General features: G+C 36.5%; 2 protein-coding genes across 3 annotated transcripts; one reads left to right on the top strand and one right to left on the bottom strand.

The window, feature by feature from the left end:
• The first annotated feature begins 1,457 nt into the window (after positions 1 to 1,457).
• Positions 1,458 to 7,194, top strand: tarbp2 (TAR (HIV) RNA binding protein 2). Its single transcript, XM_048198933.1, has 7 exons — positions 1,458 to 1,702; positions 3,637 to 3,948; positions 4,071 to 4,140; positions 5,366 to 5,483; positions 5,580 to 5,707; positions 5,800 to 6,001; positions 6,187 to 7,194. Exons 1-7 carry the CDS (start codon positions 1,650 to 1,652, stop codon positions 6,342 to 6,344), a joined length of 1,041 nt encoding a protein of 346 aa, XP_048054890.1. The 5' UTR covers positions 1,458 to 1,649; the 3' UTR covers positions 6,345 to 7,194.
• A 1,470-nt stretch (positions 7,195 to 8,664) lies between these two features.
• tespa1 (thymocyte expressed, positive selection associated 1) lies at positions 8,665 to 21,863 on the bottom strand. 2 transcript variants are annotated; one of them, XM_048198930.1, is made up of 11 exons: positions 21,656 to 21,863; positions 18,891 to 19,047; positions 18,280 to 18,322; positions 16,175 to 16,215; positions 15,382 to 15,435; positions 14,211 to 14,250; positions 14,001 to 14,096; positions 13,215 to 13,423; positions 12,199 to 13,130; positions 9,845 to 9,929; positions 8,665 to 9,420 (listed from the first exon to the last, which is right to left on the bottom strand). In XM_048198930.1, exons 2-11 carry the CDS (start codon positions 19,033 to 19,035, stop codon positions 9,326 to 9,328), a joined length of 1,740 nt encoding a protein of 579 aa, XP_048054887.1. In that variant the 5' UTR covers positions 19,036 to 19,047; positions 21,656 to 21,863; the 3' UTR covers positions 8,665 to 9,325. The 2 variants fall into 2 exon arrangements, with proteins under 2 accessions (XP_048054887.1, XP_048054888.1); XM_048198931.1 differs by lacking the exons at positions 8,665 to 9,420; positions 9,845 to 9,929 and having other exon boundaries at positions 12,388 to 12,489; positions 12,579 to 13,130.
• Positions 21,864 to 25,575: the final 3,712 nt, after the last annotated feature.

The raw sequence follows: 25,575 nt of genomic DNA, 5'->3' as shown, positions 1-25,575 counted from the left end.
TTATTTCAAATGAAAATTACCCCAAGCTTTACTCAACCTCAAGCCATCCTAGCTGTATATGACTGCACGTTCTGATATTGCTGAGTTAGATGCATTCCTGGGTCAACATATTTTGTTGATCCTGGGACAACATTCTAGTCTGAAAATTTAGTCTTATCCCTATTCCTACCCCTAAACCTAACCCTACCCATACGTTATCCCAAAAATCAGGGAAATGATAGATGAATAACACTGATGTAGAAGCACAAATTCATGATTTTAAGCCTAAACTTGACATAATCTGTAAACTTGTCCCTCAAATCTGATTGGTTGATTTGAATGTTGACCCAGGAACATGTTGAACTCAGCAATATCAGGTTATGCTATATGACTTTCTTCTTTCTGATGAACACAATCGGAGATACAGTATATTAATAAATATACTGATGCATCCGAGCTTTATAATGGCAGTGAGCGGGATCGAGTATGAGCTGAAGAAAGTGTCTCCATCCACACCCATCCATCATAAACATACTCCACACAGCTCCAGAGGTGAATAAAGGCCTTCTGAAGTGAAGCGATGCATTTGTGTAATAAAAAATAACCATATTTAATAAGTGTAAAATATCTATCTTATCTTAAAATATCTATCTGCCAGACTGCCTTCCGTATTCAACTTACGGAAAAAGCTTAACTGACGATTCCAGTTCAGTTCTTTTGTAAGTTCAATACGGAAGGTGGCGGAAGCTAGATATTTTACGTCATAACTTGTTAAATATGGATTTTTGTTTTTACACAAATCACTTCACTTCAGAAGACCTTTATAACCCCCAGAGCTGTGTGGAGTGCACTTTCTTCAGCTCATACTCGATGATCCCGCTCAGTGCCATAATAAAGCTCGGATGCGTCAGGATATTTATTAATATATCTCCGATTGTGTTCATCAGAAAGAAGAAAGTCATATACACCTAGGATGGTTTGAGGGTGAGTAAACTTGGGACAATTTTCATTTGAAAGTGAACTAATCCTTTAACACTTTAAATATGAATAAAAACAAATTGTTTAGCAACAACAGCTGTGAAACATTACAGTGATCTAAACCTGATGAATTCAATATAGCAAATACACTATTTTAGCAAATACAGAAAGTAAATAAGTAAACATTTAGTATTAGGAGAAAGGCAGAATTTGAAGGCAAATTTCCTCGGGTTAGAAACTTTTTTTTTCTTTGTTTCATTGAGACAAGTTACAGACAGTAAAAGAGTGAATGAATGCGTTATAGAAGATCATCTTCAATGATGGGTCTCATTACATTATGATTTTTATGATTTTTTAATCATCTTAGTGACGCTAAAAAATGAAAATTGTTTATGTTCTTTATTATTTACGGTGAAAAATGACCCGGACCTGTTTTTGACGGGCTTTGTGGCATCCGTCAATGTCGAGACTTTTATTATGAAAGATAATGGCCGCTCTTGTTGTGGTACACTTCATAAGTCAGTCCATTTGTGTTCTGTAATGCGGGACGGTGTGCGAGAGAGGGGTTCACTGTCTCCTCGTGCCTCAGTCCTCCCCGCAAGGAAACATATTAATGATATCAGGGGGGTTACAGTCATCTCGGGGGGTTTCTGCAGTCCGAAACAAGTCAGCTCTCTATCTGTTATTAGGGAATGAACGACGAGAAAAGCCCGGATAACGGCAAGAGAAACTCTGGGTATACCAGGTAAAATGAATCACTCACCGGCTTTTAGCTCATAAATGACCACGACAAACAGAGTTGTTTTTATTATTTTGTAATACATTTTTTAAATGGCAGCACAAACAGAACATGTGTTTCCTGCCTTTCAACACATTTTAAATCTAACCGCTCTGAGAACTGATTAGAACATTCGAATCACTAAAATCGATTCTTCGAATCACTGTCTAAAAACTGGAATGCACCGCACGACTTTTAAAATCGAAACAATTTTAAACACTAGGCATCATACACACCTGCCGACTTTGTAAATGATTATAGATGGAAAACGTATACACTAGTTATAGCATTATAAAGCATTAAAGCATTATACACTAAAGCATTATACATTACTACCGAGGACACACACCACTAGTGATGGGGAGTCGACTCTCGTTGCTGTGTCTGAAATCACTCACTCGTGTGCAAGAGAGCTGGAGCTGTTGCAGAAACAACGTAACAACGTCAAGTCATAGTTTTATCATACATGTAGCTTATACATTAAAATAACATCCAGTTAGGCTATGTTGTAATTATATACCTTCGTGACAGCTTTATGCTTTTATCGTTTTTTATTAATTTGGTTTGCCATGGTATCCTAATTTGTATTCATTAAACTAATCACATTTTAATAAATAAGTTTTAGAAATGCATTAACCAATAATAATATAAAAAATGGCTCTTTGGTCAAAAAAGGTCAACGACTCCTAGTCTAAACTTCTCATCATCAGTATGACTGTATAATTCGAATTAACGATGCCCAGAATGCAGCTCAATAGGTTTCAAGACAAAAATTGTGATTTTACATGATTACATAATTATCTAGATATGAAGCTGAATCACTGGCATCTCGATATTTTGATAGATAAATTTTACTTAAAGGGTTAGTTCACCCTAAAATGACAATAATGTCATTTATTACTCACCCTCATGTCGTTCCACACCCGTAAGACCTTCGTCGTCTTCGTTCATCTTCGCAACACAAATTAAGATATTGTTGATGAAATCGGATGGTTCAGTGAGGCCTCCATAGACAGCAATGTCATTCAAACTCTCAAGGTCCATAAAGGTACTAAAAACATATTTGAAATAGTTCATGTGAGTTCAGTGGTTCTATCTTAGTATTATAAAGCGACAAGAATACTTTCTGTGCGCCAAAAAAAACAAAATAACGACTTATCTATATGGGCCGATTTCAAAACACTGCTTCATGAAGCTTCTGAGTTTTATGAATCTTTTGTTTCGAATTAGTGATTCGGATCTCCTATCAAACGGCTAAACTGCTGAAATCACGTGACTTTGGCGCTCTGAGTCACTGATGCGATTTGTAAAGCTCTGAAGCAGTGTTTTGAAATTGGCCCAATGGGCCCATCACTATTTGTTAAAGTCTTTTTGTTTTTTTGGCGCACAAAAAGTATTCTGTCGCTTTATAATATTAAGATAGAACCACTGAACTCACATGAACTGTTTCAAATATGTTTTTAGTAGCTTTATGGACCTTGAGAGTTTGAATGGCATTGTCTATGGAGGCCTCACTGAGCCATCCGATTTCATCAACAATATCTTAATTTGTGTTCGGAAGTTGAACGAAGGCCTTACAGCTGTAGAACGACATGAGGGTGAGTAATAAATGACATCATTTTTGGCTGAACTAACCCTTTAAGCTTGTAATGTTATTATTTAACACAGGGTGGCAATGCATACCTAGTTTTGTGTAATTTGTTGAGAGAAAGATATTGTCTTACCTGGAAATCTGACACAGTCTGATTAGACTTGAAAATGAGCAAGAAGGTTGGTGGCCGCACACTGAATCCAGTACAGACTGAAGAAGTCTATCAAAACATTTTTTATTTTATAAATTGCATCGTGCAAAAAGTGCATTAGACTGTAACTTCCTTCTCCATGTGTTTCTCTGTTCACAGTATTGAGCAAATGCTGGCTGTGAACCCCGGGAAGACGCCCATCAGTCTGCTGCAGGAATATGGAACGCGGATAGGCAAGACTCCAGTGTACGACCTGCTGAAGGCTGAGGGTCAGGCCCACCAGCCCAACTTCACCTTCCGCGTGTCTGTGGGAGACATCAGCTGCACCGGCCAGGGCCCCAGCAAGAAAGCTGCCAAGCACAAAGCCGCCGAGGCTGCCCTGAAAATGCTGAAAGGAGGAATGCTGGGAGGGATCGGAGGAAATGGAATGGAGGGAGATGGGTTTGTTGGGATTGATATGGAGGGAGAATGGTAAAGATCTGATTTTATGCCTAGAGTCCATTTGAACAGAAAATGCACTATATGAAGTGCAGTAAAAAGTTGGCATACTCAAAAAATTAAGAAGTTTCTGTCTTTACATCATTGTGTTTTAGTTCTCAGTCAGAGATGAAATCATCAAATTCAACACAACAAGCTGAGTGCAATCCAGTTGGAGCTTTGCAGGTGAGCGATCATGATCAAGACCCTTGGCCTTCATTGAACTGCAGATTTTGTACATGCTTTGTACTTCATATATTACAAGTCAAAGAAAATAGGTCTGCGTGTGCTGCTTTTTGATGTAGCAATTAAGCATGCATAATATAGTTTGATATTCGTGTTTTTTAATGATCACCATCTATTTAGGCCAATGTCGGAATCATATAATGTCAGGGCGTGCCTCCAGTTTAAGCTCTGTGTGTGTGTGTATATATATATATAATTAATGTAATATATAATTATATTTTTTAAACTCCAAAAGTTTGGAAACACCCCTGGCAAAGTGTACGATATCAGCATAAATCCATCCCATTTTTCTGGTGCAGATGCATTAAAGTAACTTGACATATCATTGAAGACCAGCAATAATAATTTTCATTTTGATTACATAATAATGGCAATATATACATGTCAAAGTCAGACATGCCCCTTTGCCAGCTGTAATGCCTGGTTAGTTACTGGTTTAAACTTGGCCCAGGTTTGTAAAAGATTTTTGGGTCAGCACACCTTAATAGCTTCAACAGTTGCCAATTAAGTTTAGAACACAATGAACCATTTAGAACCCAGTTTCAGTCATATAGCTGCTAATGGTGGATATTTTGATGTATCCAAAATTTAAGTTTTTTTCTATGTATAAACTGTTTATGTAATAAAATATGTTTTCGTAGTTTGTGTTGTCCCTTATCAGTGCAAAATTATCACAAATTAAAAAGGATTCATGCCAATATTGTCCAAAAACCCCACGTTTCCAAACTTTTGGAGGGCAGTGTATAAATAAAAATATAGAAATACTGACAGGTGAAGTAAATAATTATTTCTTCATCATGGCACCTGTTAGTAGGTGGGATATATTAGACAGCAAGTGAAGTTTTTGTCCTCAAAGTTGATGTGTTAGAAGCAGGAAAAATGGGCAAGCGTAAGGATTTGAGCGAGTTTAACAAGGGCCCAATTGTGATGGTTAGACGACTGGGTCAGAACATCACCAAAACTGCAGCTCTTGTGGGGTGTTCCCGGTCTGCAGTGGTCAGTACTGGCGACAGGGTCATTTTCCTCTTTCTGGTTTATAAAAATCTTTAACAGGATCTTTAACCCATTAAATTGCTCCTTTTATATATCTTTTCCAACCTTTTTTTATTTGTAAAGAAGAATTAGCCATAAAAAAATAATGCAAAATAAAATACAATTTCCACAGGAACTAGTAGTGCAGAAAGGCTGGCGTTTACCTGAGTACACAGTCACTCAAGAATCTGGACCTGCACACCGCAAAGAATTTACAATGACCTGCAGGGTGGAGAGATTTGTTGAGATAGGTACGTCTTTTTCTTTTTTTGTCTTTAGTCAGTATTTCTAAATATGCAACCCATTCAGAGGATTGAATGTCTTATTTGTGTTATATTGTTTTGAAGGTAGTGGCACATCAAAAAAGCTTGCTAAAAGAAACGCAGCAGCAAAGATGCTCTCTCGTATCCATGATGTACCAGTAGACATGCGTAGCAGCCATGAGGCCGAAGCAGAAGATGACACCTTCAGTACTGTAAGATGTGCATTATTTAGTAATGGGGATTATGCTGTAGTCTCAATTTCAGTGTGGTTTCAATAATTTAAAAATGAATCTTTTTTCAACAGCAAATGGGCGGCAGACTAGAGGGAGGGAAGTCGAAAGGTCTCGGCTGCACATGGGACTCTCTGCGGAACTCGGCTGGAGAGAAAATCCTACAGTTGCGCTGTCATCCTCTCGGCCAGCCCGACTCCAATGACTCCAATTTCTGTTCTCTCCTTCGTGAACTTTCTGAGGAACAACGCTTTGACATCAGCTACTTGGACATAGGTGAGATACAAGGCTAGTCTAACAAGCCCGTCAAATCATTTAGGTGTTTTAATGAAACCACTAACAACTCTACTCATGTGAATAAGCAAAGCAAGAACCAGCCTTGGTGCTTGCTCAGATTCTGAATCTGAAGACAGATGTCTTTTAGAAATTGACTATTAATTGGACTTTTTTTGTTCATTCAGAGGAGCGCAGTTTGAGCGGCCTTTACCAGTGTTTGGTGGAGTTGTCCACGCAGCCGATTACCGTCTGCCATGGATTTGCCTCCAGCCTGGATGCGGCACGTGCCAGTGCTGCCCACAATGCCCTTCAGTACCTCAAGATCATGGCAGGGGGGAAATAAGTCACAGTAACAGCTCACCTATAACTTTTACAGGAAAATCAGGTGATTTTAAGTTTAACTCTTCCTCCACCAGTTCTGTGGCGGGGCTTGTTTGTTTGACACAGTAGATGCAGTGTAATGGTCTGCAAGGCCCCTGTGTTGAGTTTTTACTGCTACCAGGTGTGAACCCAGTTGGAGGACGTACTGATTGCATATGACACCAAAAAAGTGTACCCTTGCTCCACAGTGCCTCCAAACAAAGACAGGGTACACTTAATTTGAAACCTGAGGACAAAGGTTCACAGGTGTTCCATGTGACTAAAATAGTGAATTTATTTCTGAAATTCATATTTATTTCTCCACAAATATTTTGCCCAGAAGTCTTCAACTTTTAACTTTCCCTCTGAATTTTTTTCTTTTTTCATTTAAATTATAGCGTACATACTTTGCTGTGTGAACTTGATGAATTGATGAAATTAAAACTGATGGCATGACTTTTTTTTTTTTTAAACATTGTAAATATTTCACTTTTGTATACTTATTTTAAATTCATATTTTAGAAGTTATTCCTTAACATTTATTTTGCCTCGTAGAATATATTTGTAAAATCAAGTCTTTTTCTCTCAACCGTTGAGGCTATATCATTTCATGGGCCTGACAGTTTGTGTTAAATATCTACCTCTGTGTAATTGTTTCTGCCTCCCAGGCTTCATCATTACATTCAGACTGGCAAAAATTGAACTCTGTAATGTTCATATTCTGTATAATGGTATATATGACCAACAGTAGTACTGTGACTACAGATGTAATTTCTACCAAATTGGGTAATCTATTGGATATTTTATCTTGAACAATAAACTGTTGAAATTGACATTATCTTGTGTATTAATTTTGGCAATTAGTCATTTAGCAAATTCTATTTATCCTAAACAGTATTATTGCTAGAAAGTGTAACGTGGTCCTGTTGTAATTACTTAACATGCCTTATCGCACCCCAAGGGGGCAGTAGAGTTGTTTTCAAATATCTGCAATGTCAGTAGTTGATCTGAAAAAGAATGTTTATGCTAATATCGCTTGTAGTTGCATTGTGATAGTAATTGTTTGATAAGACATGCTGGTTCAAAAGCTGAAACCACTTGCTTTGTGTTCACATACGTGTGTAGAGTTTCAAACTTCAAAACAGCCGAGTCTTGAGTTTCAAAATGTTTGTATTCAATTCAGTAATTTTTTTGATAGGGTTTCTGGGTCATTTTCAACTTAAGGAACTTGTCTGATAACACACCAGTCAACCAAAACTCATCAAATAAATTATTTATTACCATTTAGGAATTACAAATAAAGGCAATATGTACTGCAGCTTATTTATCTCTAGAATAAGACCAAAAAGTGCACACAGTGAGAAGCCTAACACAAATAAAACTAGTTCAAAACCAGAAGTTAATGTTTATCACTGTAGGCTGTTCGTTTATACATTAAAGTCAACATAAAAGCAACATTAAAGGGTTAATTCACCCAAAAATGAAATTTTTGTCCTTTAAGGATTAGTCCACTTTTAAATAAACTTTTCCTGATAATTTACTCACCCCCATGTCATCCAAGATGTCCATGTCTTTCTTTCTTCAGTCGAATAGAAATGAAAGTTTTTGATGAAAACATTCCAGGATTATTCTCCTTATAGTAGACTTGAATGGGCACCAAAGAGTTGAGGGTCAAAATTAGTTTCACTGCAGCTTCAAATTGTTCAACACGATCCCAGGTGAGAAATAAGGGTCTTATCTAGTGAAACCAGCACTCATTTTCTGAAAAAATTGAAAATTATTTAAGTTTTAACCTTAAATGCTCATCTTGAACTAGCGCTCTTCTTCTTCTTCTCTATTTGAATTCCAGCAGTGTAGACACGTATTACTGCCCTCCACAGGCCAAAGTTTGAACTAATTTTTATATGCAATATGATAGTTCAATAGTATATAACAATTAGTTCAAACTTTGGCCTGTGGAGGGCAGTAATACACTTAGCAGTGTCTACACTGCTGGAATTCAAATAGAGAAGAAGAAGAGAGCTAGTTCAAGATGAGCATTTCTGGTTAAAACAATTTTTTTTTTTTCAGAAAATGAGCGATGGTTTCACTAGATAAGACCCTTATCTCTCATCTGGGATCGTTTTGAACAATTTGAAGCTGCAGTGAAACTAATTTTGACCCTCAACTGTTTGGTGCCCATTCAAGTCTACTATAAGGAGAATAATCCTGGAATGTTTTCATCAAAAACTTTCATTTCTATTCGACTGAAGAAAGAAAGACATGGACATCTTGGATGACATGGGGGTGAGTAAATTATCAGGAAAAGTTTATTTAAAAGTGAACTAATCCTTTAAGTAATTAAGTTCTTTTATCTTCGGAACACAGATTAAGATATTTTTTTAAAGAAATCCAAGAGCTTTTTTTTTTTTTTTCTCTAATCCCCCATAGAAATCAACATTATTACCATCATTCAAGGTCCAGAAAGGTATTAAAGACGTCTCAGTAATGGCCGGCTCCTACATCAGCATCACACGCATGTGTCATGGTACTCGTGTGAATAGCGTCAGCCAATACTGAGCCGGCGTTCGGACGTAAACACGGACCAGTTGCATAAACATAGCCACCACTATGGCTCCATTTCACAGACAGGTCTTAGATTAAGCCAGGATTAGGCCTTAGTTCAATTAGGGCATTTAAGTTGCTTTTATAAACGTGCCTTAGAAAAGCTTTGCTTCAAACATTACTGGTGTGACGAAACAATGGCACTGACATATCTTAAAATATGCCACTGGTCTTATTGTGCATGGTTCATCTGTACAGGATATTCCAAAGATAAAGTCAATCCAATCAATTCCTGATGAATAAAAGCACTGAGTAAAAATGAGCACTGAGCAAAAATGAGTTTGCAAACACCATTTCACGTTGACTCTAAGTGTATTAGTAGACACGCTTTGTGTTACTTCATTAGCCTAAGTTTTGATGTTATGTTTTCTCTGGGGTGAAGAGGGAATGGTGCACATCCTCTTCAGCATATCCACTGCTGTCCGACTGAAAACTGTCCCCTCGCAGAGGCGACGCTATGAAAGAGAAATAATACATGTGTGAGAAAACTGGTGAATTTAAGAAGACACCCAATTCTTTTTCAACTGTTTCTGTGAACAAAAATGATAGTATGCAAATTTTCTTGCAACTTCCTGTCAGGTTGTTTCCCTGAAATGTTTTAGCGATAAGGCAGACAAGATCAGCTGGACCAAATTTTTGCGTTTTACCGCGTACAATGTGTTTTTAACAAGTGAGCAAAACACCACCACCCTCTCTCACCACATTAACACATGCTGCTTTCTGTGAGCTCGTATGGGTGATTTTGCTTTTGGTGATAACACTGTATGGCTGATTAACAGCTGTTCAGCAGACTTGGCTTTACTAAACTGATAAAGAATTAGTCAAATTATATGGCTGAAATTTGCCTCATGATTTCTAAAGACTGCTCATGTTACTTACATTTGGGATGCTGCAATGAAACAGACAATGTTACTGTGGAGCAGAATTCTGATGAAGTGGCTTCCTCTTCCTCTGCACTGTGAACCTGAATTGAAAAGCTATACTTAATGATCATGCCACAACATGATGCAACAGTATAGAAAATTGTCAGAGGATAATGTGAGTGCGGTTTTATTTTACAAAACCTACTGCCTCAATGTTAGGTTGCTAAGCAGTTGCTAATGTATTCTTTGTGGTTTTTAGCATGTTGCTTACCAGCCCAAGTCAAATAAGCCAACACCAAAGTTTCTATGATACTATTGTTGTTCATTTATTAAGGGTAAATTATAAGTTGGAGCCATCATTTATGTCTGAAGCACAAACGTGGATGAGATGCATAACGCAATTGAATACGTTAAGGGACACTTCAGCTTCGTCATCATTTTACTCACCCTCGTGTCTATCTAAACCTTTCTTCCTTGGAACACAAATGATATTTTGAAGAATGTTTCAACTGTTTTCGTCCATACAATGAAAGTCAATGGGGTCCAAAATCAAAATTCGGCCACAATGACTTTCATTCTGTGGACATTTTTCAAAGGCAGCAGCTATTTGCACTGTTAGATGATATTTACACTAAGTGAAAAAAGCATATTTTCTTAGTGATAGATGCTATTTACACTAAGTGACAATAGCAGCATTTTCTTAGCAATATGCTATTTACACTAGGTGAAAATAGCGATAGATTCTAATGACACCATGTAAATGTATCAGTTCTTTGCAAAAAAGAGTAAACAGTAATTAGATGCTATCTATAGTTTATATTGGCAGATGCTATTTGCACCTCAGTATTTTTGTACATTAACAGGATGCAATAATATCATAGTGTAAATGATTTATTAAAATTAGTAAATGGATGCTGCCTTATTTGGAGAATTAAAACCCTCCTTATGCCTTCCCCTATCCCTACCCAATAAACGCTTTTAATATTATTAAACACTCATTCTCAGTTTATTTCAATTTTATTGAAAATAAATGCGAGCTCGGCAAAAGGCGGATTTTAACCCACGTCGATCGCATTAAAAGTCAGGTCTGCAAGCCTCACTCGCTACTGCTGCACCACTGAAGACGTTGAATTCTGTGCATCTTTTTTTAAAGGTGCCCTAGAATCAAAAATTGAATTTACCTTGGCATAGTTCAGTACATGGAAAAGACATACACTGAGTTTCAAACTCCATTGCTTCCTCCTTCTTATGTAAATCTCATTTGTTTAAAAGACCTCAGAAAAACAGGCACGCGATTTAAAGGGGCCGCACGCTGAATCGGTGCATAGTTAATGATGCCCCAAAATAGGCAGTTAAAAAAATTAATAAAAAAAAATCTATGGGGTATTTTGAGCTGAAACTTCACAGACACATTCAGGGGACACCTTAGACTTATATTACATCTTGTAAAAACTGGTTCTAGGGCACCTTTAAAACTTGAGTGGCCCAACCAGACATTAGTGGGCAGAGCTGGTGTAAATAGTGTTTGCCAACAAGGGACGTTATTTACACTGTATAAATAGACACTCCATTTTTCAAAATATCTTCTTTTGTGTTCTACAGAAGGTTTGGAAAGACATGAGAGTAAGGCCCTGTTTACACCTGGTATTAAAATGCATTTTGAATGCGGATCACAAGTGGACAACGCTAAATACAGGTGTAAACGGGGTCTAAAACATTTTAAGCTTGTCCACTTTTGACCACTTCCAGAGATAGTCGAAAACTCATTCATTGCTTTCATAGTGGTCAAACCTTGCTTATGTGGTCCAAAGTGCTCAAACAATCACAAAAGACTGCCTACTCTCCACCTACTGACTTAATGCATAAACATTATGGGAACCGCGCTAACTAGACGGGATTTAAACTTTGTCAGCTAGAGACTCAAGTTGCATGAGCTTATTTCATCCATTAGATCTAAAGATCTGAAAAACCCCATTCATTTATAGACCCTCCCCTCAAAGAAATAAGGACAGAAATAGTTGAAAGTGGACAAAACGGGGATGTGTCTTCCTCCCTCATGTAAACAGGGACTATATGATGACTGAATTCTGTCACTTTACGGTTTGGGGTTTGTTCAAATCCCTGACCCAAAGTATGCGCAACAGTAACAGTGTAAAAAGTAATGTTTCAAATGCTTGCAGCATTAAAATTGGCAACAAGCTGCATTATAATCTCTATGCAGAGGTGGAACACAAAGAGGAAGTTTGGAGGTGGATTCAGCAATAAAGAGTTGAGTAATATTCTGTTAATGACGTCTTAGGGGAGATTCATGTGAGCAGGCTTTTGCTCTTGATATGAAATACATTAAAAAAATGATAAGAGATAACGTACCTCTTCCAGCTCAAAGGAGTTGCCTTGTTTGCTCAGGTTTAGTGGTTTTACAGGGCTTAGGTACCTCTTGATGTTGGGTGAACACTGCTCCTGAGCGTTTCTATTGGGGTGGGTGGTGTCGTCCTCCCATCCAGTGACTGTGATCTGACATAACGACTTGGGTAAATTCATTGCGTTAGATTGTCTTACGGTAGAATTATTTGTCATCTGGTGTGCAAAAGGTGAGTCTTTGGCATCCATACTGTTTGTGTGTAGGCAGCGATAAGGTGCCTGATTGACATATTCAACAACCTGAGGGCATATGATATCATGAGTAACGATAGGAACAGGTTTCACGGTAACATCGGATCTATTCGAGAGAACAGAACGCAGGGTACAACCTTTGGACTCCGTGTCCATGTCTGTTTTTGGCTCCTGGAAAGGTGTACACTCTGCTAATGTATGCCTGAGGTCATGTACGTTTTCATTTGCCATCTCAGATAGTGGATGACAATGTATAGGATCAAAATAATCAGTCCTTTCAGTGTTTTCCTCATATGCCTTCTCTTCAAGTTCTTTCTTGCTCTCTGTAAACCAGTCCAAGTCTTCTACTTCCATTTGAAGGCATAAATCTTCATCATTTTCTACACTTTTCTCAACTACACCCGACAGACTGTGTTTACGCTTGCGAGGTGAATTGCTTGGAGATGTGGAGTCCGAGCCACGGGATCCCGTGTACAAGCACATCTTGGAGATAGTGTCTTTTAGTCTTTCAACAGGAGATCGTGGTTCACTGCGGACACTGGTTCGAGACATGGTCCTCTCCACGATTGGGGAAGAGAAGGTTAACTGGGGTGGCGCAAGCTTCTGAAGTGGCGTTCGGGACACGTGGGAGTACAGCGAATAGAAAGCATTCGCCATTGCCGTCAATGCCTCAACTTGTCGGAAACGACCTGTGGGGAAACAGGAGAACGAATGTGACGATGTCTCTAAAGTTGTAGTAGGAGAAACATTCTGTAACTCTGCTGATTCCTTACTTGCTAATGAAAGACAAGGGTCTTCCTGGCGTATCCTGGTGAGTTGGGATTCAAGGAACAGCCGGAAATTGATGCCTCTGAGTTGGGATGGAAAGTTGAAGAAGCGGACTGGGATGCGGGCGGTCACCTGTGGTTCCTCACAACCGAAACCCAGCTGGAAAAGGGTCTCTTCTGCATCTTCGGCACGCATCTGGAGGACCTCAGACACACTGGTGGATTTTTGAATGATATTTGAATGATTTGAAAGATATGAAAAGTGAAAGATATATATATAAAAAAAAAAAAAATCATGTGAGAATTGTTTCAGGTAGATGTGCATGGAATTGAGTGCCTGTCATGCACAAAGTTCTACACATTCCCTTGCATGTTTATTTGTTGAATAATTTGCATAATTACATACTGCAGATACCAACAGGGAAGTATGTCACTCCAAGGAATTTTGTTTATGTTAGAAATTAACAATTAAGAAAATATGAAAAAAGTGAGCAGTTTCCATGTTGGCCTTCTTATTAGTGAGAGCCACATATTCCACATACAGGTCGTTATGCGAGTAGCATAAATGTACTACTTCCTCATGCATCACTCTGCATTTGTAACCACCAAAACCATTTACAGTTCACCTTCATCAGAAGAACAAATACATCTTAAGCATGAAAGCAAAGTGCACAGTGAAGGAAAAGTTTTGCCGATTCCCTCTCGAGCAATAAGCTGGAAACCTTCATCAAATAGGCCAGCTAAATGAGGTATTATTTGGTCTATTGTGTTTTGCCTCAGCCATGCCCTTACCTGGAAGCAGTCCTGCTGGTAGTGGTTGAGAAGGCACTGGATGCGACACTTTGGCCCATGTTGAACAATGGCAGGTTAAGCTTCTGTTGAGGAGTGCTGTTGATACACAAACAGTCTATGTAAATACAATGAAACAATGGATTTAGAAGCATAAATGAGAAAGCCCAAGCCAGAGAGTTAATAATATGGCAAAGTCGACCTGTTTCTCACCTAAAATGTGGCACACCTGATGCAGCATATAATGCAGTGGCTGGGAAATAAAAAATAGCAGGTATAAGTGAAGGAAAGAACATTATGTACTTACAATACCGTTCAAATGTTTGGGGTCACATTTTTTTCTGCAATTAATACCGATTACTGTATAATTAATACGGAATATTTTTTAAAGAATTTAATACTTCTGTTCTGTAAGGATGCATTAAATTGATCAAAAGTTACAGTATAACCTCTGTTTCAAATAAATGCTGTTCTTTCATACTTTCTATTTATCAAAGAATCCTGGAAAAAAAAAATTATGTGGTTTCCACAGAAACAATAAGAGCTTTCAACATTGATAATAATAAGAAGAAATATTTCTTAAACACCAAATCAGCATATTAGAATGATTTCTGAAAGATCATGTGACTCTGAAGACTGGAGTAATGATGCTGAAAATTCAGCTTTGCCATCACAGGAATAACTTGCATTTTAAAATATATTAAAATACTTTTGTTTATACACTGTATATAAAAATTATCAAATAAATGAAGCCTTGGTGAGCATCAGTCTTAATACATTTAACAAATCCTACTGACCTCAAACTTCTGAATGGTAGTGTATAGCTTAAAATAAAAACACCCCTCTCTTAAAATACCATTTATTCATTACTTGCTGTATCTGGCCTTGTGCATGTGTTTCCGGATGTAGAGATTTTGTAACAGTGTCTCATTATAATAAACAAGGTGTGCTGGAGAGTGAGGGGAGGTTCGTTCTCAAACATAAATGCAGTTCCTCTTCATACAGTATATAATCACTGCCATCAGACTGATTATGAGACCCTTACTGACAAGTACAAGGATGTCACTCAAGAAAGAGGTTTGACATTACAAAGAACCCATTGTTCAAAATTCATTGTGGCGGCACAATGGTCTAGCACAAAATTGCCTTTAATTAGCAGTTGGTCAATAGGTTGTGCAGACATGGAATATAATGCATTGAGGGTTGCAAACAAAATAAATTCCATGAATAGGGTTCAGTTTGTGTGAAACTATTTTTATACTATTTTAAATTTTAAAAGAGAACTGCTCATTAAAGGTGATGTGTGTGTTCTTTTATATTGTTAAAACACTTCCGGCTGTCATTATACCTGAGTTACTGTTGCTGTTGTGTTGCTTCTACTCACCCTCTGCACCCAGACTCAGATCATCCTCAAAGCTGGTGCCTATCCTCAAAGGTCCTGTAGAGTTACATTTGACAATTTTATGAAGATTTAGACATGTCGCAAAGGTGTGATCAACTAGCTATTAGTCATTAAACACTGAAAAGCCTGTAGAGAATCGGCACCTGCCAAGGTCTCGAAAAATCACCAATTTCTGCATAATTCTAACGGACATCATTCATTACACATCTCCCACCTCTTGCATGTTTGTTTATTAAACACTTTTGCTAATTTGATCATTTCAGCTGTTTAAATACAAAGAATTACATAGAGTTTAATACACAATCATCATGTAAAATGTAAAAAAAAAAAAAAAAAAAAAAAAAAAAATGGCTGGTTTGACCTACATTATAAGGACAAGCACAAGTCCTCGTAATACAAATCGATAAATAAACATACCAAACATTTTTTATTAAATCTGTAAAAATGCAGAACGTTATGCTCAGGGGTATAGGGGATATAGAATATAATTGGCTCATATAGAGAATATCATTAGCGCTTTTTTTCATCTCCTCATTTGCAAGTCGCTTTGGATAAAAGCATCTTCAAAATGATTAAATGTAAATTAAAACCATTATGCCTATGGAATGTCCTCACAATGATAGATGTACCAATGTGTGTGCAGATTCTGTGCAGGCCTACTCATTGCATAATATGTACAGATATTTTGCAGTTCTTCTTTTGGTTGACTCATATTATGAGTCAAAAACTACTTTTACAGAGAAAAATCCAACAACTTGCTTCACCCTCATCCTACCTGTTGTTAGGTGACTGCTTTTGGCAAGACTGGCTTCGTTCCTACAGATAAGATGGAGAGAAAAAAAAACAGAGAGAGAGGAAATACAAATGAAAAATTCACTTTTATCAAGTCTGAATCAGCAAAGGTCTGTGGGCGGGTTGCGGGCATGCAGTAAAATGCTGCGATAAAAATAGAAACACACACGCACATAGGACGTCTTTCAATCCTTGTTGCAGTATGTACCGGTAGCCCTTATTAAGCAAATGTCAAAATGATAGATTATTACATCTTTTGCTGCTTCTCACAGTGACAAAAGTCTTAAGAAGCCAGAATTACTCGTTTTCCAAGCATTGTTCATTCTGTTCTATTTCGCATCTGAATACTGCTGCTGTGAATGTGATTAGATATTTAATTTACAGGCTTTGCAGAATATAATTACAAGTCAATAACCTACACTCTAAAAAAAGATGGTTCTTTATAGGTTCTTTTACACAGTAACATAGAACTGTGTCATCCTGAAGAACCCTTTATATGCTGAAATGGCCATACAATTACACTGACGGTCAACGCACTTTCAACAGGTAAACGATTTCTTTCATAAAATCTCTATATTTTAACTCATGTCTCATTAAATCATGTCTTTTTCTCTTTTTAGTTTAACAGAACATGTTCAGTTTAAGGATACTTCTCTTCTCCACTAAGCAAGTAACAGAGGTATTTAATTTATGATCCATATTGTTAGATTTTTTATAATTATTACTTTTTAAATAAACAATACCTAGTCACAAAAAAAATATCTTATGGTCTGGACTTATAATATCTTGTAGCCTCTGGGTTTAAAAAAAAAACTCTCACAAACCTCTATGATGCCTTTACATCCATCATTATGTGTGTACTCTGAGCGACAGGTTTTTTTTTCGCAGGTTTTTGGCATGTGACAGCATCTGACATACACAATTGAGTTTAGAGTTACAGTCTGTCTCTTCCATTTGTTTAAACAATTATGTTTATAAAGGCCAAAATTAGCAAAAAAAAAAAAAAAAAAAAAATGGACAGTATGTGAGTCCTTTTCAATGTTAAAAGGGAAAAGTGATATAAAGTCATAGGTTTTTCCAAACCTGTATGAATGTCTTTGTTCTGTTGTACTCAAAGGAAGATATTTGGAAGAACGTTTGTAACCAAGCAGATCTCGCTCCCCATTGGCTACCATAGTAAGGAAAAAAATATGACTATGGCAGTCAATGGGGGGAAGAGACACACTGTAACTGGAAGAGACACACTGTAACTCTAAACTCAATTGTGTATGTCAGATGCTGTCACATGCCAAAATCCTGTGAAAAAAAACTGTCACTCAGAGTACACACATAATGATGGATGTAAAGGCATCATAGAGGTTTGTGAGAGGGTTTTTTTATACCCAAAGAGGCTACAAGATATTATAAGACCTTGCAGATAGAGCGGTAAAAAACCATATTAATAAATAATATATGAGAATAATATTAATAATACCAATATAGTATTAATGAAAATTAAGTACACCATTACGGTCGTATATAGCACTTTCAAAGCATAGTTCTTTATGGAACCTTATAAAAAGGCTTCTATTTAGCACCAAAAAGGGCTGTTACAAGGCGAAGAACCTGAATTTTCTTAAGAGTGTAAATGTTACATGTGCATTTGATGTTAAAAAGTTATTTCCTAATAGACTGGAAAAAATGTGTTGATCCTTATTCTTTGAAATACTTTTGAAAACACTTTCTTTATGGCTTTTCTAGGAACTTGCAAAGCCTAAACAATGAGAAACAATAACAATAATGTCAAGTTTTTCTGCCGTTTCCTGACCAGAAAGGGAAAATTTGAAAACAGATTCTTCCTCAGCATAATCTATAAATAGAGCAAAACAATGTCGCTCAAATATTTTGCACTAAAAGCTTTCAGGTGCAGGTACCTTTTGAAAACATGGTCTTTGACCCTCAGAGGTTAATGTTTTTTTGTTTTTTTTACCTGCATGACCTTCAAAAAACAATCTCAAGAACATCTGTGGTTTTCCACTCACTTGCTATTATTGTATTACAATTGACACACAATGACTGTCTTTTATAGAAAGACACACAAACACTCACCCACAACCTTGGAGCCAGGTTTCAATCTTTCCTGCAGAGCATCCTGTGGAAACAAAATAAAGACGCACATAGTGATCTTAGCCTGTCTGTTTGAGAATGGGTGTGTGTGTGTGAGAAAGAGAGAGAGAGAGAGAGAGGGAGGTGTAAATGAGCTTTCTGTTTTGGAAATAGAGTTTATCTGGTGGTAACCATGTTCTGTTTGTGGTCTATACTTGATCTCTCACAGTAGCAGTTATAATGTGAGCTTAATTTAGAAGTGGCCTGATTCAAAATTGCTGCGATACTATATAATATATATATATATATATATATATATATATATATATATATATATATATATATATATATAAAACCTCCCAATCTATTGTTGAGCATTGTCATTGCTGCACATCTGATTATTTTGCTTTTTTACTAAATAAAGCATACAATAGTCCCAAAAAGTATTTGGACTGCATGACCATCGTTCTATTAGATAACAAAATAAACGCTTAATTGCTCTGGTTGCATGGAGCTTTGAATTACTTGGTTAAGAGGAAATGAGATATGCAGCTTCTTTCCATTTTATAGAGCTATTGACACTGCTGAATGTTAAACATTAACCTGATGCTCACCATCCACAAAGACGTCATCTTGGAGAGAGAAATGAGGCTGCTGTTCTGCTGTTGGGCTGCGGTGTTCTGCATCTCTTACGGTAAACTTGCGGTGGCTGCCTTGCGCCCACGCCTGTCGCCTCTCAATCTTCGAAGGACTCTCCATCTCTGTGGCCACCTACAATGAGAAAGCACTTCTTACAGGATTATTTAACCAAAACAATCTGCCACATTTTTGCATATTTTTAAAGTAAAATTTAAGCAGCAAAATAGATTACAAAAATAGAACGGTAAACAAATATTGAAAGCACTCTCAAATGTAAATGTATATGGTCTGATTTTGTGCAAACTTTGTTTTATATATATATATATAAAAACAAAATTGGTTCAATTTTTATTTGTAGACTTTAGCACTTTTCATAATTCACATGTTTCAAAGCAGAAAATCATGATGTTAATGCATATAATATATTAATGCTAGATTAAAGGTAGGGTAAGCAATTTGTTTTATAAACACTTTTTGTTATACTGGGCTGTGTTTCCCGTACAATGACATAACTCGCTGCTTCACTACCATAATACGATGCATTGCTGAACAAATCAAGCTAGTCACGACTGTTTCTCAAAACCATATTGTTGCAAACATGTCATTCAGCCATGTTGGTGAATGATGTCACGCAGGTACAAGAGTAATCATTTCTTTAAATGAATCAATTTTAGATTTAATTAATGCTAGATTTTTGCTATAAATTACGGACATTGCATCTGAGGACTAATTCTCATTTTTCTCAGTTATTTTGCTTTATTTCCAGATTCAATCATAGACTCGTTCTTACGCACCAGAGCATGTACGCACATGCACACTCTTCAAAAACGGTGCTTAAAATCTCTTGGTAAACTAAAATATGTAAATGACATTTGTATAAATAAAATATATACATTGTACTTAACGTCAGCTTGCTTATTTTGCTCAAGATGATGATTTATTAAGTCCACGTCATAAAAACAAGAAACTAAGCTGACGTTCCAATCACATAAGTTTGCGAATGTTCGTTTGAACTATGGTTTCGAGAAACATGCTTTTGGGAATTCAGTTGGAATTCTCTTCGCATCCTGATAGCAATCAATAATAGAAGTGGTTTAAATATTAAAACATGTACATATCTTCTGTGGAAGTCTAAGGACCAAAAAAAAAAAAAATTGTACAATAATTGCTCAGTCCGAACACATGTATTTCCATACCTCCGTGCACCCTGCAGCAGTCAGGTGGTACAAGAGCTCTGTAAGTTGTTTACGTTTATTATTATTGTTCCTAATGTGTTTTGAGACATGAGGTAATTTAACGCTGTCTCTGTCTCGTTTTGAGGCGCTTTGCAAACTCTTCTGAGTGCGTTCATGTGTTTTGAAGGTAAGAGCGCTCTAAAAGGAGGGTGGGATCTCATGCTTTCAAAGCTAGCTTGCTATTGCTAGTCGCTCTGAAATTGCCTACCCTACCTTTAATTGCAGAGATAGAACTTTCTGATTCATTCCAGGACTGTCATTTAAAATGCATAATCACAGATCAAATTAAGTAGCATTTTACTTTTATATACCTCAAAATTATTTTTATAGAGGCTAATATTTTTAAATAGAGACCAACTTTTATAATAATCAGCGTGGCGGTCATAGACCTTATTCACAGCAGCGCCATCTTTGATATTTAACGGGATTGGCTGTGCGGGATAGAAGAAATAACTTAGCTACATCTCTTCAGTGGGTTGTACTCTTATTTAATGTGTTTTTGGGTTGTTCTCCTGACGAAAAAGGAATTTAAGAAGACAAAAAAACTCCTGACAATATGAGCTGTGGAAGACTGAGCTTTATACAGCTTTTTCACAGCGGATGTCATTGAAAACACGGTAAGTCCATCCCAACAGCCTCGCTTTCCTGTCATGGCACTGAATAAGGTCTAACCTGTGCGCAAAGTTTCACATAAATGAAGTTTCACGCAACCCAAATTGTTTTTTACACCTCTAGCTATCAATGAGTCATATCTAAATTATGTAAATATATAATAATGACAATGGTCGGGTTTATGTTTGGCCAATGTTTCTGAAGAAGATCCTGACTAAAAGTCCTCAAACACTGTTGCTATGGTTACATTCTAAGGGGGGCTAAATTGATGAACTATGAAAGACTTTTTACAAAACCTAGTTTTGTTTTATATAAATTAATAAAACTATAGGCTACTACAGTAACAATGGCTCTTTATTTTTCAATATGTTTGTGAATATGTTACTAAAATTGCTCGAGCGCTGTAGCCTACTTTTGCTACGCGATTTCTGTTCCCCAGCATCTTTTTTACCGAAGGTGATAATACGCCCCCTGGCTATCTTTTGTACTTACTAAAATGTTTAGAAGCAAAACTGAAACATAGCCTATATGTAAAATATTACTTTTTAAACCCCCTCCAACCTTTTGTTTTGACTTCCTGGAGGTTGACGCCTAAATTAAGCATCATATACTCAAACCCTGCAGTATTCTCGCCCTCTCCATTCGTACTTTACATGAAGATAGATTGCGTTATAAAGGAAATCACGCGCAAGCAGCAATCACATTCGATAGAGTAACCACATTAACATATCACTTTCACTTCTAAAGATGCCGTGTATATTATTCATTAGTGAATAGGGAGTTACAAATAGTCTGAAGTGCCTTCTACACACACACATACACAATACGGAAGTTTATAATTAGTCTATTAAACAAAATTTTCTAAAGGATGGTTTCCATTTCGCATCACGTACCTTAAAAAGTGCCTCGATCAGTCCATTCTCATGGCAACGGCATAATTCACCGCTCTGGTGTCCTGCATCCCGCTCACACCTGCATCTTGAAGGATGTCCATCGCATAAAAATAACAGAAGGGAGATTGAGAGCCATCGTCGATTGCTGAGCCGCCAACGCAAACTTTCGTGCTACTTACAGTCATGACGCGTTATAACTGACGGAAGCGGTAGGAGGAAGATATATTGCTGAGAAGAATAGAAAGAGAACTCTGTTGTGACCACATACTGTTGAAGGAAATACTGTTACACACCATTTACAGAGCAAGTTTTATCGATTGAAGCATAGCAGACAAGATAAAATCGAGGCAGTGTCTGAAAATATAGCTGTACTTTAATTTAAGCCACTTGTTTTAAAAAGATTTATATCAGTTTATTAGGGCCTTTACTGTAAAAGAAGTGTTAGATTTCAGTGTCACTGCCAGTAAACTGACTTAACTGACTCAGCTCTGTTAACCAAGTTAAAGTCACCATTAAAACGGACAATTTACAGGGCTCCAGACCAAAAAAATCATTAAGGAGTCATTGGCTCCTATAGGGGGGGAAAACAGGTGCCAAATAATTTTTTAAGAGCCACACAACAATGAACTTAAAATTTTTAAATCACTTACTTTTAGTCATCCTGTTGTGTTTAAATATCTCCCCTTTACAGTTTCAGCTTTTTAATCTTGTGACTTTTCTGGGAATGTCACTATTTTCACTTAATACTATTATAGTTTTTGTGCATATTTTGAATCCGATTAGATTTTTATATTTTCTGCTTTAATTTTTTGTTGTTTTATTTATTTATTTTTTAGTTTTTGTTTTTGTTTTTAAACATGTCTGTTTAGTTTGTATAGACTTTTATTTTAGTATTAACATTTATTTCAAGCAATAAAAAATGTTTTTAATGGTTTTAGTTAACTATAATAACCCTGATGCTAGTAAAATATTTATATTGAATAATATGTCAAATAATGGTAGGCTAGTCCTTCCTTCCTGAAGCTACAACCGTTTACTTTGAATCAAATGAAAATAAATATAAATATATGGAAATAAATATATAAATATATTAAATTTGGTTTGCCTAACCAAATAACAAACAGGGGCAACTGATAGCCTACATACTACTTGACTTTGATTACTTTGAAATACAGCGGGATTCTTATTTTGAAATGTCTGTGCTTTACATTTGCTGCTCATTCAAGTTCAGATGAGGATTAAAAAATTACGTTGCTACAACCGTTTATAAAATATAATATAATGAATCAATCTAATCTGCCGTTCGGAGCGCCAAAGTCACGTGATTTCAGCAGTTGGCAGTTTGACACGCGATCTGAATCATGATTCGATACACTGATTCATTTGTGCTCTGAATCTTCCTGAAGCAGTGATTTGAAATCGGACATCACTTTTTTTTTTTTTTTTTTTTTTTTTGGCGCACCAAAAATATTCTCGTCGCTTTATAATATTAATATTGAACCACTGTACTCACATGAACCGATTTAAATATGTTTTTAGTACCTTTATGGATCTTGAGAGAGGAAGTGTCATTGCTTCCTGTGGAGGCCTCACGGAGCCATCGGATTTCAACTAAAATATCTTAATTTTGATATTTTGGCTCTGCACCGCCATACCTTAACTCGCTACTTCAGACTTATGCGCCCTCCAGAAACTTGCGTTCTGCAAGTGAACGGCGGCTTGTAGTGCCATCACAAAGGGGCACAAAATCACTCTCACGAACCTTCTCCGGGTCTGTTCCTGGCTGGTGGAATGACCTGCCACGCTCTATCCGAGCAGCTGAATCTTTAGCCACTTTCAAAAAAATGCTAAAGACGTATCTTTTTCGTCAGCACTTGACCCAGTAATAGTAGCACTTACCTCAATTTCTATTTTCATTCCATCTATTTGTGTATTTATATATATAAAAAAAATTAATAAATAAATTAAAAAAAAATAATAATCCTTGCTACGAGCACTTTACTGTCATAACTGTGACTTCACACAGCACTTACATACTGTTGTTCTCATGTTGACTTGATTGATTCTACTGTTCTCATTTGTAAGTCGCTTTGGATAAAAGCGTCTGCTAAATGACTAAATGTAAATGTAAATGTAAATTTGTGTTCCGAAGATTAACGAAGGTCTTACGGGTGTGGAAAGGCAAGAGGGTAAGTAATAAATTACAGAATTTTCATTTTTGGGTGAACTAACCCTTTAATAATCACATTAGGGAGTATCGCGATTTGTTTTTCCATCCATAAAATATAAGACGCCTTAAAATGATCGTTTATACTCTTGTTATACTGTTTAAGGCACTGAAGACTTTTAATGACCTTAAATTGATCTCATGAGCATGAGCGGAGTGGAATAATGAAAGTGATCAGCATAATTGATATTCGAAACGGTAAACATGCGATGCATTGTGTGTGTATCTGCAGTCTGTAGAGCCGGTTTCCCCTTTTGAATGACGAATATAGACGAATTTATATGAAGAAATAGGCAGTTGTCTCCTTTACGCAGGAGCAGAACGGTGTGTTCAAATGCATTTGTTTTGCACCGACGCAGGCGACGCGAGGTGACAACACAGTCGGCTTTCATCAGCTCTAGTTCTTTGGCGTCTGTTTGGTGTGTGAAATTTTTCCCTACCTGTTCATATTTCGCCGCTCCAACTCAGTGAAACATTCACACGCAGCATGTCATTTAATTACGTCAACAGAGCAAATGATGTGATAGGCTACAGGTCACAGAACACGCAAATAACATGCAAATTTTACAGTCATAGCATGTGAATTTGTATGGTCGCCAGTGGCGACCTCAGCAAAAATATCACTCGCAAATTAATATTTTTAGTCGTGAATGCGACCGTTTTAGGCGCAGTCTGGAGCCCCGAATTTATTGTTTTTATGGAATATTGCAGTATTTATTATGATAAATATGATAAATATTATGATAATTCTAGTAACCTTTAAACAAAATCACTTCCCAGGGCTCAACGCTAAGGATTTTTTCTACTGGCCCAATTTTTACTTGCCTGCCAGAATTTTCACTGGCCCCACAACAAAAAATGAAAAAAAGTAAAAGACAAGAGAATGGGCCTATAAAATAGCATAGTTATTGTTTTCGTTGTCTTTGTTACATTTAACCTCAATAAATAGGTTTATGACACCAAAAGCTATTAGATTAACTCACTTATATTTTAAATATTGTTACAAATAAACAGTAATAAAATAATAACAAATAATCAAATTACGAGTAATAGCACAAATAAATACAACAGAACAAACATATAAATTAAATAAATTGTGCTTTTCAAGTTTTTCATGTAGGTTTAAACTAGATTTCCAGGTACAGAAATTGTAATCTAATGTATAGCTAAATATATAACTATAGATTAAACTTTATTAAAGTTAATCAGTCAAGAGCAGTTACAGATGCATAAAAATGTTTTTAATGTTAAAAATATAAAACGTTAAATAATGTTACTTGAAATTATTTAAAAAAATGAAGACACTTTAAATGTGAAATTAAACCCGCCAGCAGGTGGCAGTGAATCACTGTTAATGAGCGAATCATTGAGATTCAACCGATTCATTCAAACGGCTGATTCATTCAGGAAGTGTTGCTCAGAGACGCAAAACAATTCTGTGGACTTTGGAACTATTTTCGTTGGCGAAATACAGCGAAACAGATGATTTGGTGTGTAAAATGTAAGTCACTTGATATTAACTTCTTGTTCATTAAACTGCATGCTGAATAAAATCAATATCACATTTGTAATCATGCTAATAGGCCTATTTGGAGAAAAACTGCGCTTTGTGTACTATTGGTTAACTATATTAAATTATATAAATATGAAATGTATACAGGGGCATTTTTGCCCCTTAACTTGAATTCTGGGG

Source organism: Megalobrama amblycephala, linkage group LG8, assembly GCF_018812025.1.
Source record: "Megalobrama amblycephala isolate DHTTF-2021 linkage group LG8, ASM1881202v1, whole genome shotgun sequence".
Lineage (NCBI taxonomy): Eukaryota > Metazoa > Chordata > Actinopteri > Cypriniformes > Xenocyprididae > Megalobrama > Megalobrama amblycephala.
The sequence above is the reverse complement of the archived record's forward strand: the minus strand, read 5'-3'. Positions and strand labels throughout refer to the sequence as shown.